This window comes from Suncus etruscus, chromosome 2, assembly GCF_024139225.1.
Source record: "Suncus etruscus isolate mSunEtr1 chromosome 2, mSunEtr1.pri.cur, whole genome shotgun sequence".
In the NCBI taxonomy this organism is placed as follows: Eukaryota; Metazoa; Chordata; class Mammalia; order Eulipotyphla; family Soricidae; genus Suncus; species Suncus etruscus.
The window spans coordinates 125,309,665-125,323,561 of record NC_064849.1 but is presented as its reverse complement, the minus strand read 5'-3'; the positions used below and the strand labels follow the sequence as shown (position 1 = coordinate 125,323,561).

The 13,897-nt window shown below is 43.0% G+C and overlaps 1 protein-coding gene across 5 annotated transcripts in view; it reads right to left on the bottom strand.

Moving 5' to 3' along the window:
• The window catches only part of MAST4 (microtubule associated serine/threonine kinase family member 4), a 646,820-nt gene that overhangs the window by 11,125 nt on the left and 621,798 nt on the right, over nucleotides 1-13,897 (bottom strand). For 4 of the 5 annotated variants that reach the window (XM_049768741.1, XM_049768745.1, XM_049768744.1 and 1 more), the window contains 3 exons: nucleotides 12,920-13,120; nucleotides 9,903-10,132; nucleotides 8,710-8,832 (listed from right to left, as the gene is read on the bottom strand). In XM_049768741.1, coding sequence (XP_049624698.1) covers nucleotides 8,710-8,832; nucleotides 9,903-10,132; nucleotides 12,920-13,120 — 554 coding nt within the window. The remainder of the gene's footprint in view (nucleotides 1-8,709; nucleotides 8,833-9,902; nucleotides 10,133-12,919; nucleotides 13,121-13,897) is intronic. The other variant, XM_049768746.1, reaches the window with a different exon arrangement.

Here is a 13,897-nt window from a genome sequence, read left to right as displayed (position 1 = left end):
AAGGCATGCTCAATCCTTGGGACTTCTCTGAGGGTTAAACGAGGAGAGTTCATACAGCATTTATAGCACCAGGTTGACACATACAAAGATAAATTATCTTTCTCTTATGTATGAAGCATAAAGGTGCCAGGGCAATAGATTTAGAGTTAATTTGCTTTTTTTCTCTCTGTGTGTCTTCTTTCCTTTGACCTAAAAATTGAAATGTAGGGGCCAGCGAGGTGGTGCTAGAGATAAGGTATCTGCCTTGCAAGCACTAGCCAAGGAAGGACCAGGGTTCGATTCCCCAGCGTCCCATATGGTCCCCCCAAGCCAGGGGCAATTTCTGAGCCCTTAGCCAGGAGTAACCCCCGAGCATCAAATGGGTGTGGCCCGAAAAAAATTAAAATGTAACCAAAAATTAGAGAGTAACCAAACTGAAGGAGACTATTATTTATTTTATTATTTGGGGAGACATTTGTTGTTGGTGATGGTGGGGGTCCATGCCAGAAGGTGCTCAGGGTTTACTCCTAGTTCTGTACTCAGGGATCACTCATGGAGAGCCAAGGATTGAGTGCATGTAAGACAAGTGTCCTACCAACTGTACTAACTCTCTGTACAATTCGTAATTTTTTTTTGTTTTTTGGAACAGGGGAGAGACTTTTATTTTTAAATTAGTTCAAAAGTTTTTTTTCCTATCACTGCAAAAACCTTTATCTTACAGAGCTGGAAAGTTGATGGCAGTAACCCTGAAACAGCCTGCTGAATGTTATGTGTGCTATGTCCTTCCTGATGCTTCTGTACCCACTCCCTTAGTCCAGGGACAGTGTATGCCATGCAGGCCCTGAAATGGGGTCTGAGCACAGAGTCTACAGTCCAGGCCAGGGGTACCAGAGCCATCAATGGCAGCAATGGCTTCTTTTGAATTTCTCCTTGACCAAGCAAGTGGCATGTCGTGTCCAAGTTACACATGGCTCTGACTAGCCAGCAAAGACAAGACCCATGAGAAAAGCAGCACCTAGGGACACTTGGGAGTTGATAGAGAGCTGATGGGGAAAATGGATCCACAGGGAGTCACGGCTGGAGAGTCAGGGACTACTTTTCATTCCTGTCACGGGATATCACACATGCCATAATAAGATGAGACTAGGAAGATGTAAATAAAAAAAACAAGTCATCCGGAAGCCACACATCCTGCTAACATGGGCAATAATTCAGTATATTCCCCACTGTTGTCTTTTTTCCATGGAGAAACATGCACAGATAGACTTCATAAATAATTGTAATCTTACTATATTTATAGCTTATAGCTGAATACATGTTTGCCCATTTCACATCATGTAACTTTGAAAAGCTTTTCTTCACATAAAATATTCCTTCAGAACATGATTTTTATGGGCTGTATAATGTAGTCCATCAAATAGGCTAATCAAAAGGTATTTTGCTTCCAAGTATTTCCTATTGCTATTGTTTTCTGTTTTTCATTATCATCAGAGTTGAAAGAAATGTCTTCATCTGTAAATCACTGGGCTAATTTGTGTCATTAAGACTCCCAATACTGAATCCAGGATCCACCTCAGTGTTTCAAAGGCACTTACTTGGTGCATGTTTGCGTATACTGTTTTCCAGAAAGTCCCTATGTTGCTAGCAGCAAAAGAATCCCTGCCACCACAGGCTTGTTAGAAACTGAGTATTAACAAAACAACAATTATATCTAAAACTTATATCCTGGCACATGGTGTTGCTGGGAACTTGGTGCCCAACCACATATGGCTTGCATCTCCCCTCTTGAGATGTGAACTTTTATACTTTCACTCTGGGATGTGTACTGGGGCTCTCTCCACCTTTGAAAGAAGCCTGTACTCTCTCCTGAGCACATTATTCATTATTCTCTCTCTCTCTCTCTCTCTCTCTCTCTCTCTCTCTCTCTCTCTCTCATACACACATCATCTTCCTCACGAATCCTACGAATAAAATTTATTTTTATTAAAATTATATGTAATTATATATAATATCGGGGCCAGAGAGATAGTGCAGGGTACTTGTCTGGTATGCGGCTGAATTGGCTTTGACCCATGGCAACACATATGGTCCCTGAGTCCAGTCAGGTGTAAGCCCTGAGAACTGCTAGGTATACCCCAAAACAAAACAAAAATGATCATTTAAACTTCTTTTCTTTGATTGGAAACAGGCCGAATGATGTTTAATTAATTTTGATCATTTATATTTATCTTTGCAGGTCTTAGTGGTGAGCAGTGCTCAGGAAGTGGGAATGGGGGAAAGACTCCTGACAACTCTTGGTCAACTCAGTCAGAAGTTCAATGCTAGGCTCTGCAGTACTCTGGATTACTTGCACCATCAGGTGATGCTTAGGAGACCAAGTGGTGGTGTAATGAAGCATGATCAGCCACATGCAAGACCTCAACCCTGTACCATCTTTGGTCTCTGCCATTTGTATTTCTTTCAGGAGAGATATTTGTGTCTGACATCCACCTTAATATCAGAAGATTGAGTACTTTATGACCAATTTCAAAGTTCTTTATGTTTATTTATAAATATCTAACCCCATACCTAATGCAACAGTACCCCCCTAAAAATAACCCCAAATTTTGGGAAAATGGAAACTAAATGAAAGAAAATATTTTCATGTTCTAAATGCAAATGCCAAAAACTTTTAAGAAGGAAGCTTTATGTAAGAGTGACCAGGGTAAGGCATCTGAGTGAGACCTCAGGACTAGCGTAGCTCCCTACAAATGGTATTTGGCACAGCAAAGGTGGGTGGGGCTCACCTTTCTTGGATACTTTCTCAATGTCCCTTTCACATTCACACACCAAGCTGGCCTGGGAAGAGGGCATTATCATCATCAAGGCTCTATTTCCTATGAGCCTAGTCCTACCCACTTCAAACACACATCTGCCCTGTTTCCTCACTCCTATAGAAAGCTATCTGTGCTGCCTGGCCTTTAAAAAGCATCTTTGTGGGAACTGGCGAGATAGTAAAGTGGGCAGGGCAGGGCTTGTATGCAGTCAACTAGATTCTATACCCAGTAGCAGAGTACTGCCAGGAGTGATCCCTGAGTGTAAAGTCAGGAATAAGCACCAACCACCAGGTGTGCTCTCCTCCCAATAAAAAGTTTATTTGGATTATCAGAGCATACCCACCTTCCTTCCCTTCCTCCCTCCACCCCCCCTTTTTTTCTTGAGCCACACTCAGCTGTACCCAGGTATTATTCCTGGCTCTGTGCCTAAAGGAAACATGAAATCTATGCAGATTATTTCTCCATGGGTAGTGATTTTTGAGCAGGGATTGCTATTCAGAGTGCATCATTAGTTACTGATGCAAAGTTCCCCTTTAAATTCAGCTTTATCCTTCTTATTCCTATACAAGATATGGCCAGTTCAGATGATCATTCACTGGATTTATCCATATACATCAAGAGATAACTTCCCTAAGGGAAAATATATATAAGAAAAGGATGTGGAGTGCAAATTATCTGGTTGAAAATGTGATTATGAAAATGGCAGATGACTAGAAAAACAGCTTGGAATGAGAAAGGGTAAGAACTGAGAATCCTGCCACCTGGTGGATGTACTGGCTATAGTGCCCTGCAGGACTGCAAGGACACTGAAAGGAGTCAGTGGGCCCATGCCAAAAAATGCTCTCAACGTCAGAAGAGGGCAGTGCTTGTGTAGCAGTAACAATGACACTCCCCCGAATGGGAGCAGTGGACTGTTCAATGTTCAACTAATTCACTTGCACTCTAAACTATCTGTGTGATTAGTGCACGGTGGGAGGGAAATTATTTTAAGCTGGCTGAACTGAACACAATAATAGTGGGTATCCTCTCTGTTACCTCAGTCTGGTTCCCATTTCTGTAGCAATAAGTCTTGGAGGGGTGATTCAGCAAAATGGAACATCTCTGCTTCCCTTTGCTGGGAAAGGCTCCTGGAGAATGGGACTCTCCTTTATACTTGTGACCAGACCCAGCCTTGTTTTGTACCCTCTAGTAGTGGCACACATTGTCTCAGCCAGACTGCCTGTCTCCTATATGCTCAGTGCTGGGGTGCTCTCCTCCAGGCTGCTGCTGGGCACCTCCTGTGTATAGCCTGTCCTGGGCAAGGAATCTCTACCATCTTTACATTTCTACATTCCCATCTGTGCCATGCAGGTAGAACATCATGTTTCCCTCAAACTCTTGTTGGATTTATGGTGTTTTCCACTGATAAAATCTGAACCCCATTGCTCTCCACCGATCTGGAGAACTCAGTGCCCCATAAATGTGAGCTGAAAGTACAGACTCTGGAGCTACAGCACATATGAATGAAGGCTTCTCTATTAATCCCCCTGCTCTCGTTCCTTCACCTACAAAAGAGATATTTTCCATGCTTGCCATACACAAGTGGTGAGGCTGTGTCTCCAATGCAGAGACACCCACTTTGACTTGGCCTACTTCCCCTTTATACATTAAAATCACTTTCTGGGTCCAGAAACAGGTACAACAGGCAGGGTATTTGTCTTGTAGACAGGTCAAAGTATTAGTATAGTTCATATTATCTCTCAAGTACTGTCAGAAGAGTAATTCTTGAATGAAGAAGCAGGAGTAGCCCTGAACACAAGTGTGGCTCCAAAACAAACTTCAAAAAGCCCATCGCCTGCCTTCCCTGCCCACTTTGTATCTATTTTAAGTAAACAAGTAAAAAGTGTGCTCCCCTCAGTCATAGCAGCTGAAGGTACTATGGCTCTTCTAGACTCTAGTATTCCACACTTGGAAGCCAAAGCTCTGATGTCCTTTAATCTAAGGCCCTTTATTGAGGGATCCTTGAATTCCCAGGTAAAGGTTCTGCATATTGCAAGGACACAGATAATTGTAAGAAGGAAGATAGAAGGGCTATTTAAAACTCCCATTACAGTATCCAGAGAGACTCCAAGGTTATTGTTATTTGTTTGGAGTCACACCCAGTGATGATCAGGGGTTGCTCCTGGCAGTGTTCAGTGGATTATAGTGCCATGAAACAAACCTCGAGCATCCTGTGCAAAGCCAGTGCCCTATGCACTATACTATTTCTCCAGCCCTGGGATCTCAAGGTTTATGAACAGGGTATTTCTGAAGAGAAGAGGGGATTCTGGATTCTCTTGGGCATTGGAGGCTGGAAAGGTCTAGAGAAAGCCTGTTTGCTATTGGCTGGCTGACAGTAGAGGTGCTGGATAGGAGAGACTGAACTAACAAGTTGTCAGATAGAGACCCACATAAGACCCAACTGCCTTCCACCACTGTGAGGAGAGAGTGATCCCTGCTTTTCCTATCTTTTCTGGAAGGACTGAACTTTGGAGAGATGATAATATGTTCTGCCAAGAATGCTTTGTAGGAGAGATAAGAGCCCTCTGTTTCACACATTCACAGAGCCCATAGGAGGTTGCTTGGTAACCCTGAAATTCTGTGATTCTAAGGTGCTGCTGGATGCTGGATGGGTCCAGTTTTCCTGGGCATGAACAATTGTACTTCCATGGCCTGGTCACTCAATATATTATGAGACAATGTGATTAATGTGAAGTCATGGAACATGGAACCTGCGATGTGCATGATGAAAAAGATCATTAAAAAGTGCCCTTTATTTCTACACACTTAGACAGCCAATGCAATAGCTCTTTCCATTTTTGTTCTGGGCACCCTGAGGTTTTGAAGAGTAGATTATCCTATAAACAGCATCCACAAACACTAAACACAGCTACTGCTTTGGCACTTTGCCGGGGATGGTGCATAGGCACCCACTGCTGACATGCCTCACTCTCCATATTGTCCAAGAATTGCTGGTTCAACTTGGAAGAAAGCTGCCTGATTACACAGTTCACTAGGAAGATAATTAAATCCCTTGTAGCCCCTTTGTTTCATGACATTGGTTACTCCTCTTGAGTGCTTCCTTTATGAACCAGAGGCCAAATTCTCTGCTTGGATCTGTGACAGAGCATGCCATGGCTTCCCGAGGTGCCAAAAGCTCTCGATTACAGCATGTTTACGTAATTTCAGATACACATCGGCGAGATCCAAAAATCATGATACTCCATAATCAGACAAGGGCAAAATGTTATAAATGGAACCACCTGATTCTGCCAGGAGACCTGGCCAGCTACTTTTAGAAGGAATATCCAAGTGCCACTGAAGCAGAGTCCTAAACTTCTAGGGTCTTACTATAATGTTATATGAAATAAATTGTGGAAATGATAAATTATGTTTCAGCAAGATGAAAAAGCCCATACTTTTGAATGATAGGAGTCAAAGTAATAGAAGAGTGGGTAGGGAGGGTAGGGCATTTGCTTTGCATGCACTGACCTGGGTTCAATCCCAGGCATTCCATATGGTCCCCAAACATTGCCAGGAGTGATCCCTGAGTAGAACCAGAAGTAACTCTGGCACATTGGTATATCATTCCAAACATAAAAACAGTTTAAAAATAAAGATATATATCGTTTAACTATCATTAATTCTGGTTTTATATGCAGACAGTAGAAATAAAGATATTCAGTGGCAGGAGCTCTGCTACTTGTAACAAACTACTATTATTTAGAAAAAAAATTGCAGGCAGCCAAACATATGCTACCATTTAAAATCTCCTTGACCTTCTATTAATTGCTGATGCCAAGATTTGGAAAAGCTACAGTGCAATGAATAACAACGAAGAGAGCTCACCTATAAGACAGAGATTTGTTATCCAAGTCACGGTGCGCTCCTCAAAGAGCTCAAGGAGCCTTTGAGAGGAGATGGCACCTTTCTTCCTGCATTGGTGGCCCTTCACCAACAGCAAAGGCTTACAGATTTCATAGAAGAAGCAGGGGGAAACAAACCCAAAACAACCTTTGTGTGGGATCTGACTCATAAGGGGAGGCCTGAGGGCTATCCTTTTCAACCCTCTTCAGACATAGCAGGATCCTGCAGAATAATCTTGTCAAACTCAAGACTGCAGTTATTGTATTTTGTCTTTGGCAGTCAGGGGGCATTCTGGGATTAGCTTTACAGCCAAGAGCTCACAGAGTCAGCAATCCCATGCTGCCTCCCACATCCTGGACAAGGACATGACAGCTGTTCCATGACCATTTAGACAAAGGTGATGATTCAAGATAGATGGGGAATAGAAATGAAAAAAGAAACCCTTTGATCTTGGATACAAAGGTACCATCTGCTTCTTCTGGGTGCTCTCACTGCAAATATACAGATTAAATCAAGCCTCCAGAAGAGTCTTACTACCAGACTGAATGGTACAGACCCCAAGGCATGAATCCAGAGATAACTCAAAGCACATAACCTACCTAAGAAGTGTAAAGTCACTTGCCTGACTTGTACCACTTTGTCTGAGTGGTATCACAGCAACTCTCTTCTTGGAGATCTCCAGTGTACCAGTCAAGTGGACAAGGAAATCCAATTGAGAAATGTGTGCTCTCTAGAGGTACCCTTGACTACCCTTGAGTTCTAGCACACAATAAAGAAATGGGAGGGGGTATAATTGAAAGCATTTAGATCTTTTGTAAAAGGCACAACAAAAGTTCCATGGGTCTTGGCTGGTTCTGTGATCATTTCTAGAACTCTGGTCTCATACTAGCTACATGATATTGGGAATCCACTCAAATCCTTAGTGTTATGGAAATTCTGGGACTACGTGAGAAGCTTCATCGTAGTAACTCCGTAAGGCGCCTGCAGTCTGCTGCTGGAAATTTGGCACAGCACACACTGAATCCCACCCATGCCAACAGCTCTGCTGTGTTCTTCCACTATTCAATGTGATCTCTTTGTTGCCTACAACTTGAGACTGCATTTCCTTCTTGTTCATGCTTCCTATGATCCCACTCCAAGAGCTTAACTCCAGTGATAATTTAAATGGATTCATTAAAATTTACTTATAAAGTGGTAAGGACTCTGGGCAGGAGAGATAACACAGTGGTAGGGCATTTGCCTTGCGTGCAGGAGGATGGTGATTTGAATTCCGGCATCCTGTATGGTCCCCCGAGCCTGCCAGGGCAATTTCTGAGCACAGAGCCAGAAGTAACCCCTGAGTGCTGCTGGGTGTGACCCAAAAACCAAAAAAAAAAAAAAAAAAAAGTGGTAAAAACTCATTGACAACTAGGATCCTTCCTCCTACTACATCTTTCTGTAATTTAAAGTACATGTACAAATATCCATTGCTTTTTTTCAGAAAGAAGCACAGGAGGAGAGTAGAGTAGGTAGGGCAATTATCTTAGATATGGCCAACCTAGGTTTGATCACCAACAATCCCATATGGTAACCTGAGTGCAGAGCCAAAGTAAGTACTGAGTGTAAGACTGGGTGTTACCCCAAAAACAAAATCAACAAAAAAAAAACCCCAACTCTTAGACTAAATGATCAGATCAAACCCCTCAGTATTTTCCACACTATCTTGTACTATACTAGGACAAGACTTCTTAAATAGTCCTGAAGAAAATAACTTTTAGATAGTTAAATACCACAGACCTTCCAATATTTCTATTTAAAACTTACAATTCAGAAGCAGTAGTAGATATTTAAATTTGTTAGGAATATTTTACATGACACAGAATCAGAAAGCTCCTGGTATCTTCTGTTCTGACAACTAGTGACTAAATATCTCTCAGTAATGAGACTTTGTGTGGATGTGAAAGAGACATAGACCCCAGAGCTCCTTTTGGACTTGGGCTGAATCTGGCTGTTGGGCTGCTTAACCCATACAACAAGAAGTAAATGGTACCTTTAGCAGGAGCTCTATGACTTCAGTGTGTACAAGTCCATGCACTGGTTCTCCATTGATGTGCGTGATGAGGTCCCCAGCCTTCAGTCCTGCCTGGTATGATGGGCTGCCTTCTTCTACATTCTGAAGTCAGGAGGAGAGCACATGTTTGCAAAAAACACACACAACTACAACACTTACCATTTCTTCTATCAACTACCTGAAGCTCCTAAATAGAAATTTCAAAGGCATCTTTGCTCTACTAATTCTGTCATTCTTATGGCTACATAAAAAAATTTCAGGTGGGGGCCAGAGAGATAGCATGGAGGTAAGGCGTTTGCCTTTCATGCAGGAGGTCATGGGTTCGAATCCCAGTGTCCCATATGGTCCCCCGTGCCTGCCAGGAGCAATTTCTGAGCTTGGAGCCAGGAAAAACACCTGAGCACTGCTGGGTGTGACCCAAAAACCACACACAAAAAAAATTTCAGGTGATATGAGAAGGCAGTGTTTAAAAAAAATAGAGAGGGGGGCTGGAGAGATAGTATAGTGGAGAGATTGCTTGTCTTGCAAATGGTAACCCAAGTTTGATCCCTGGTACCTCATAAGGTCAAGGAGACTAGGATTAAGTCCTCAGCTCTTCCAAGTATGCTTCCCAGTGTCCATATAAATAAGGTGGGGAAGGAGAGACAGTAGAGTGAGGTAGGGTGTTTGCCTTGCATGCAGACTTGGTTTTAATTCTACATACCACATATAGTTCCCTGAACACCTCCAAAAATAACCCTGAGCATCATCAGGCATGTCCCCCCAAAACAAAAGCAAACAAGAAAATACTAGACAAGAGAGAAGCTCTTGATAAGACAAGCCAGACCTGGTTTGATCTCCAGCACCATATGAGCCCCCAATCACCACAGGGGTTACTCCTGAGCTCAGAGTCAGGAATAAACCCTGAGCACTGGAGGTATGAACCAACAAGCCCTTCCCAATAAATATAAAAAATAAACACCTGGAAAGTAACACTGAATAAATAGCTAACCCAAAGATAAAAATAAGGTGTCTTTTAAAGATTATTATTGGTTTGTACATAAAAGGAGAGAACCTAAACATGAATGCTGGCTTAACAGGAAACATATTTGCTGTTCAGTGTGCTTCAGCCCACTTCTCCAGTTTCAGTTTGGCTGAGAAGAAGGAGTAGGACTGGAAGTAATGGGACTTACCCAAACAATATGGTGCACCGTGTAAATGTCACTGTCCCCCACATACACCCTGATGGCTCGGATGGTGAAGCCATAGTTCTTTCCTGAACTGTGGATCACGATGGGCTGATGTGGGCTGGCAGAAGCTGCTGATGAATCTCGGCTGGGAGAGGAATCCCGGGAAGAAGATGGGTCTGAAGACAGGGAGTGGGGTGACATTGGACTGCCCAGGGGAGAAACAGCAAACATGTCTGCAACAAAGAAACAGATATCAGGGAATTGCCAGCCCTGACAGTGTGGGGAGAGAAGTCACAGGGAAAATTCATTCATTTCTTCCCGGGGAAGAAAAAATGATGCAAACACATTTATTGTGAAGCTAACTAGCATGGCTTTCAAAAAAGAAGTCTTGCCAAGAAACTTGAATACACTTTTGTTTTAGTTCATTTATAGTTAAAATTTCATAGTTCTCTGTGTGACAACACATGTGGCTATTATGTTACCTATTATCTGAGATAATTTAATAAGCTTAAGAAAATCATAGATGCACATGTACCCCTCTCATAATACATAGCAAAAGAGCATGGATTATGATGAGCAACTCTTAGATTCCAAATCTGGCATTAAACAGCTTTAACATGATCCTTTTCAAATCCACATGGTTGGTAAAGCAATTCATCAGCTGCTTTTGACAATATCACCAAACTAGAACTGAAAGGCCACTCCTCATGAGGAGAATTATTCCTCATGGTCACAACAGATTCTCTTCTGACATTGGCTACCTTTCCAGCCATGTTTCTGAAAGGTGAAAATGAAAGGTATCATTCAGGTGAAATTGGGAATTTTTAGCCAAACCTTAATTTATATTTCTTGTCACTAATTCTGGTTTCCTGTTTGCTTCTTTTATAGGGACACTTTTCATGTAGACTTCATAGCACTGATCGATCTCTGAAAATCTATGATCTTGACTGGTGAAAACGTGTGAGAGGGGAGAGAGGAAGAAAGAGAAAAGTGGAGATCGAGGAGGTGGAAAAAGAGGAAGTAAGAATAAAAAGAAGGGCCCAGAGAGATAGCACAGAGGCTATAGCCCGAGCCTGCCAGGAGCTATTTCTGAGCAGACAGCCAGGAGTAACTCCTGAGCAATGCTGGGTGTGGCCCCAAAACAAACAAATAAAAACAAAACAAAACAAAACAAAAAAACCCAAAAAGAATAAAAAGGAGAGAGGGGAGAAGAAAAGGGTAAAGACAGTGTGTGGATAATTTATATGTGAACTTTGAGAGTAAGAAGCCACTGAGGATGATGGTGACCAGATAGGCTAGAAGTGTCCATTCAGTCATTTGTTCTAGTGTTGATGTCTGTCTAAAGCAGAACTGGTGAAATGTACCATTATCCATGCTCCTTTACACTATGATGTCATGGAATAACCTTGATGGTGAGCTTTTGTCTAACCAATAGATCAGGTCATAGTGGCAGGCAGGCCACACCCACCAATGCGAGCGGTAGGGGACAGCATGCACATATGGGGATCCATGTTGCCTAACCACCAGCCCATGTCCTTTTTGCTCCAGATGGCCCCGAGCCTTTCAGCCTATGTGGGCTTTCACTTCAGATCTCAGCATGGTCCAGGGCCCAGTGGTCAGCAACCTTTTTTTTCAACTGAGCCAAATCTCGCCAAAACCACGATTGAATTTATTTATTTATTTATTTATTTATTTATTTATTTATTTATTTATTTATTTATTTATTTCGGTTTTTGGGCCACACCCGGCGGTGCTCAGGGGTTACTCCTGGCTGTCTGCTCAGAAATAGCTCCTGGCAGGCTCGGGGGACCATATGGGACACCGGGATTCGAGCCAACCACCTTTGGTCCTGGATCGGCTGTTTGCAAGGCAAACGCTGCTGTGCTATCTCTTTGGGCCCGATTGAAATTTATTTTGAGAGCCACACAGGGTGTGCACTGACAGAGGCTAGGAGCAGAGTCCTGACTCCTAGAGCGGCTGCCCGGCACACAGCAGAACCAAATTAAAAGTGTAAAGAGCCACATGTGGCTCGTGAGCCGCAGGTTGCCGACCACTGGTCTAGGCAGTCCCACACTTTTCTGCTGCACCATAACTGCAGCAGCATCACTGTTCTCAAGTAGCAGACAGTCAGTAGGAAGATGGGTATTTGTTCATGGTGCCAAAAGCACATCTCCTCCCACAAAAGAATGTTCTGGAGTGAGCACTAAGCCCTAAATGAGCATTTAAGTAGCTCAAGTTTCCTCCTGCAAGAATATAAAATTTCAAAACTGTAAACAGTCCCTAGTAGGCATGGTCTCTATTCTTCCAGATGCAAGCCATCTGCGATACAATCCAATTGCCACTTCCACTTCCTGGCTGTCATTTGAGTGATAAGTCAGAGCCAGCAGTAGATGTGCTTCCTGTGTGCCACAGAATTACTACAGACTCAGTGATTAGCAAAGGCACAACCAGGTTGCAGAAAACCACTGCAATTCCACAAAACCATAATTAAGCCCAACTTTCTAAAATAGGGCAGCAAATGATTTCACTACCAGTAGGAGGAAGCAGAGCTCAACAGACAGGGCTGGAAAAACATTTCCACACTGTCTGTGATGTTTTGCATCCCCAGAAATGAAAAACTTATATTCTCTGTAACTATTTTCCTCATTAATTATATGAAGAAAACTATACTTAGTTTCCAACACAGATGCTGTAAACAGCTCTGTAAAGTATGTAAATGATGCATAGGCTAAGGGAAGAAAATTTATTCAGAGGGAAAAATTTTTATCGCTTCACTTGGGAGGGGGGCAGAAAAGGAGAGAAAAGGAGTCTTTGGAAGAAACGGTGAGAAAGAAGTACGCCACACCTCTGGATACAGCAGGGAGAGGCAGGTAAGACAAATACGTGTATGTGGGAACCTGCAGGGGGCGCTGCGGGACACCAGGACCACCCCTCCTTGCTTCAAGCCATTCTCAGCATTGCCACTCCCTGGGAGCACATGCACGGAGCACACAAGTTCATGCGAGTAGTTGACTCTCTACCTCCTGGGATCATGAGGGACAGAGCACTGGCAGAAAGGGACTTTGTAACTTTCCCCGAGATTTTCTTTTTTTCTGTGCTTTCTAATCGCTGCCGAGCCATGTGAGAGGCGGCTTCACTGGATGGCTTGGAGGAATTGTCTGTACTGTCCACACACTCGCTGCGTCCATTTATCTGATCCAAATGCTCTGAAAAACTGCCAACTGTACAAAGGAGAAGGGATAAACATGTTCAGGAAAATCTGGGATGAGAGAGGGGGAAGAGAGAAGAAAGGAAGGACAGATGCTGGCAAACATACTAACACCTGGCCCCAGTCCATCCAATCTGGCGAACATCAACAACACATGATTGGTTGGGGAAGGTGATGTGGAGGAGGAAAAGACAAAAGAAACTTTCTTCCGGCTTTGGCCTACCTGTAAACAAGTCTGCTCATTCTCCATCACTGACACAGTGGAAGTTGAGAAATCCCCTTAAGAAATCTATTTTATGACCCTTGTAAAGTGAACATTCTCATAACCCCCCAAAAGCCTGAACCAGCATATGCTGGCTACAAGCATCCCACATACTTCAGAAAAGCCATGAAACCCACACCACTGATGCTTTCCTGACATGTATGATCAGCTAAAAACTCAAGCCTATGCCTCATCCTGTCATCTATCTAGAACATATCTGACATATCAGGCATGTCACCTTCAGAAAAGGAGAATAAGGGTCTCCTATGGCCTCTGTACAGGGTTTCTTTTGCTCCAAACTCCTCGTCCATGTCAGAGGGCAAAACAAAACATATTACTTATGACAAACTTTCAGTGTTTGGACAATGTCTTATACTTAGCTAACCTGAAGCTACTGTTACAGTGGTAAGATTCCTGTCATGTTTTGTTTAAAATGGAGCCACACCTGGCAGAGCAAGGCCTACAGATGATGCTGCTCATGGGCACCTGGGGCCACATCTGGTGTTGTCACCTAGGACTACATTTAGT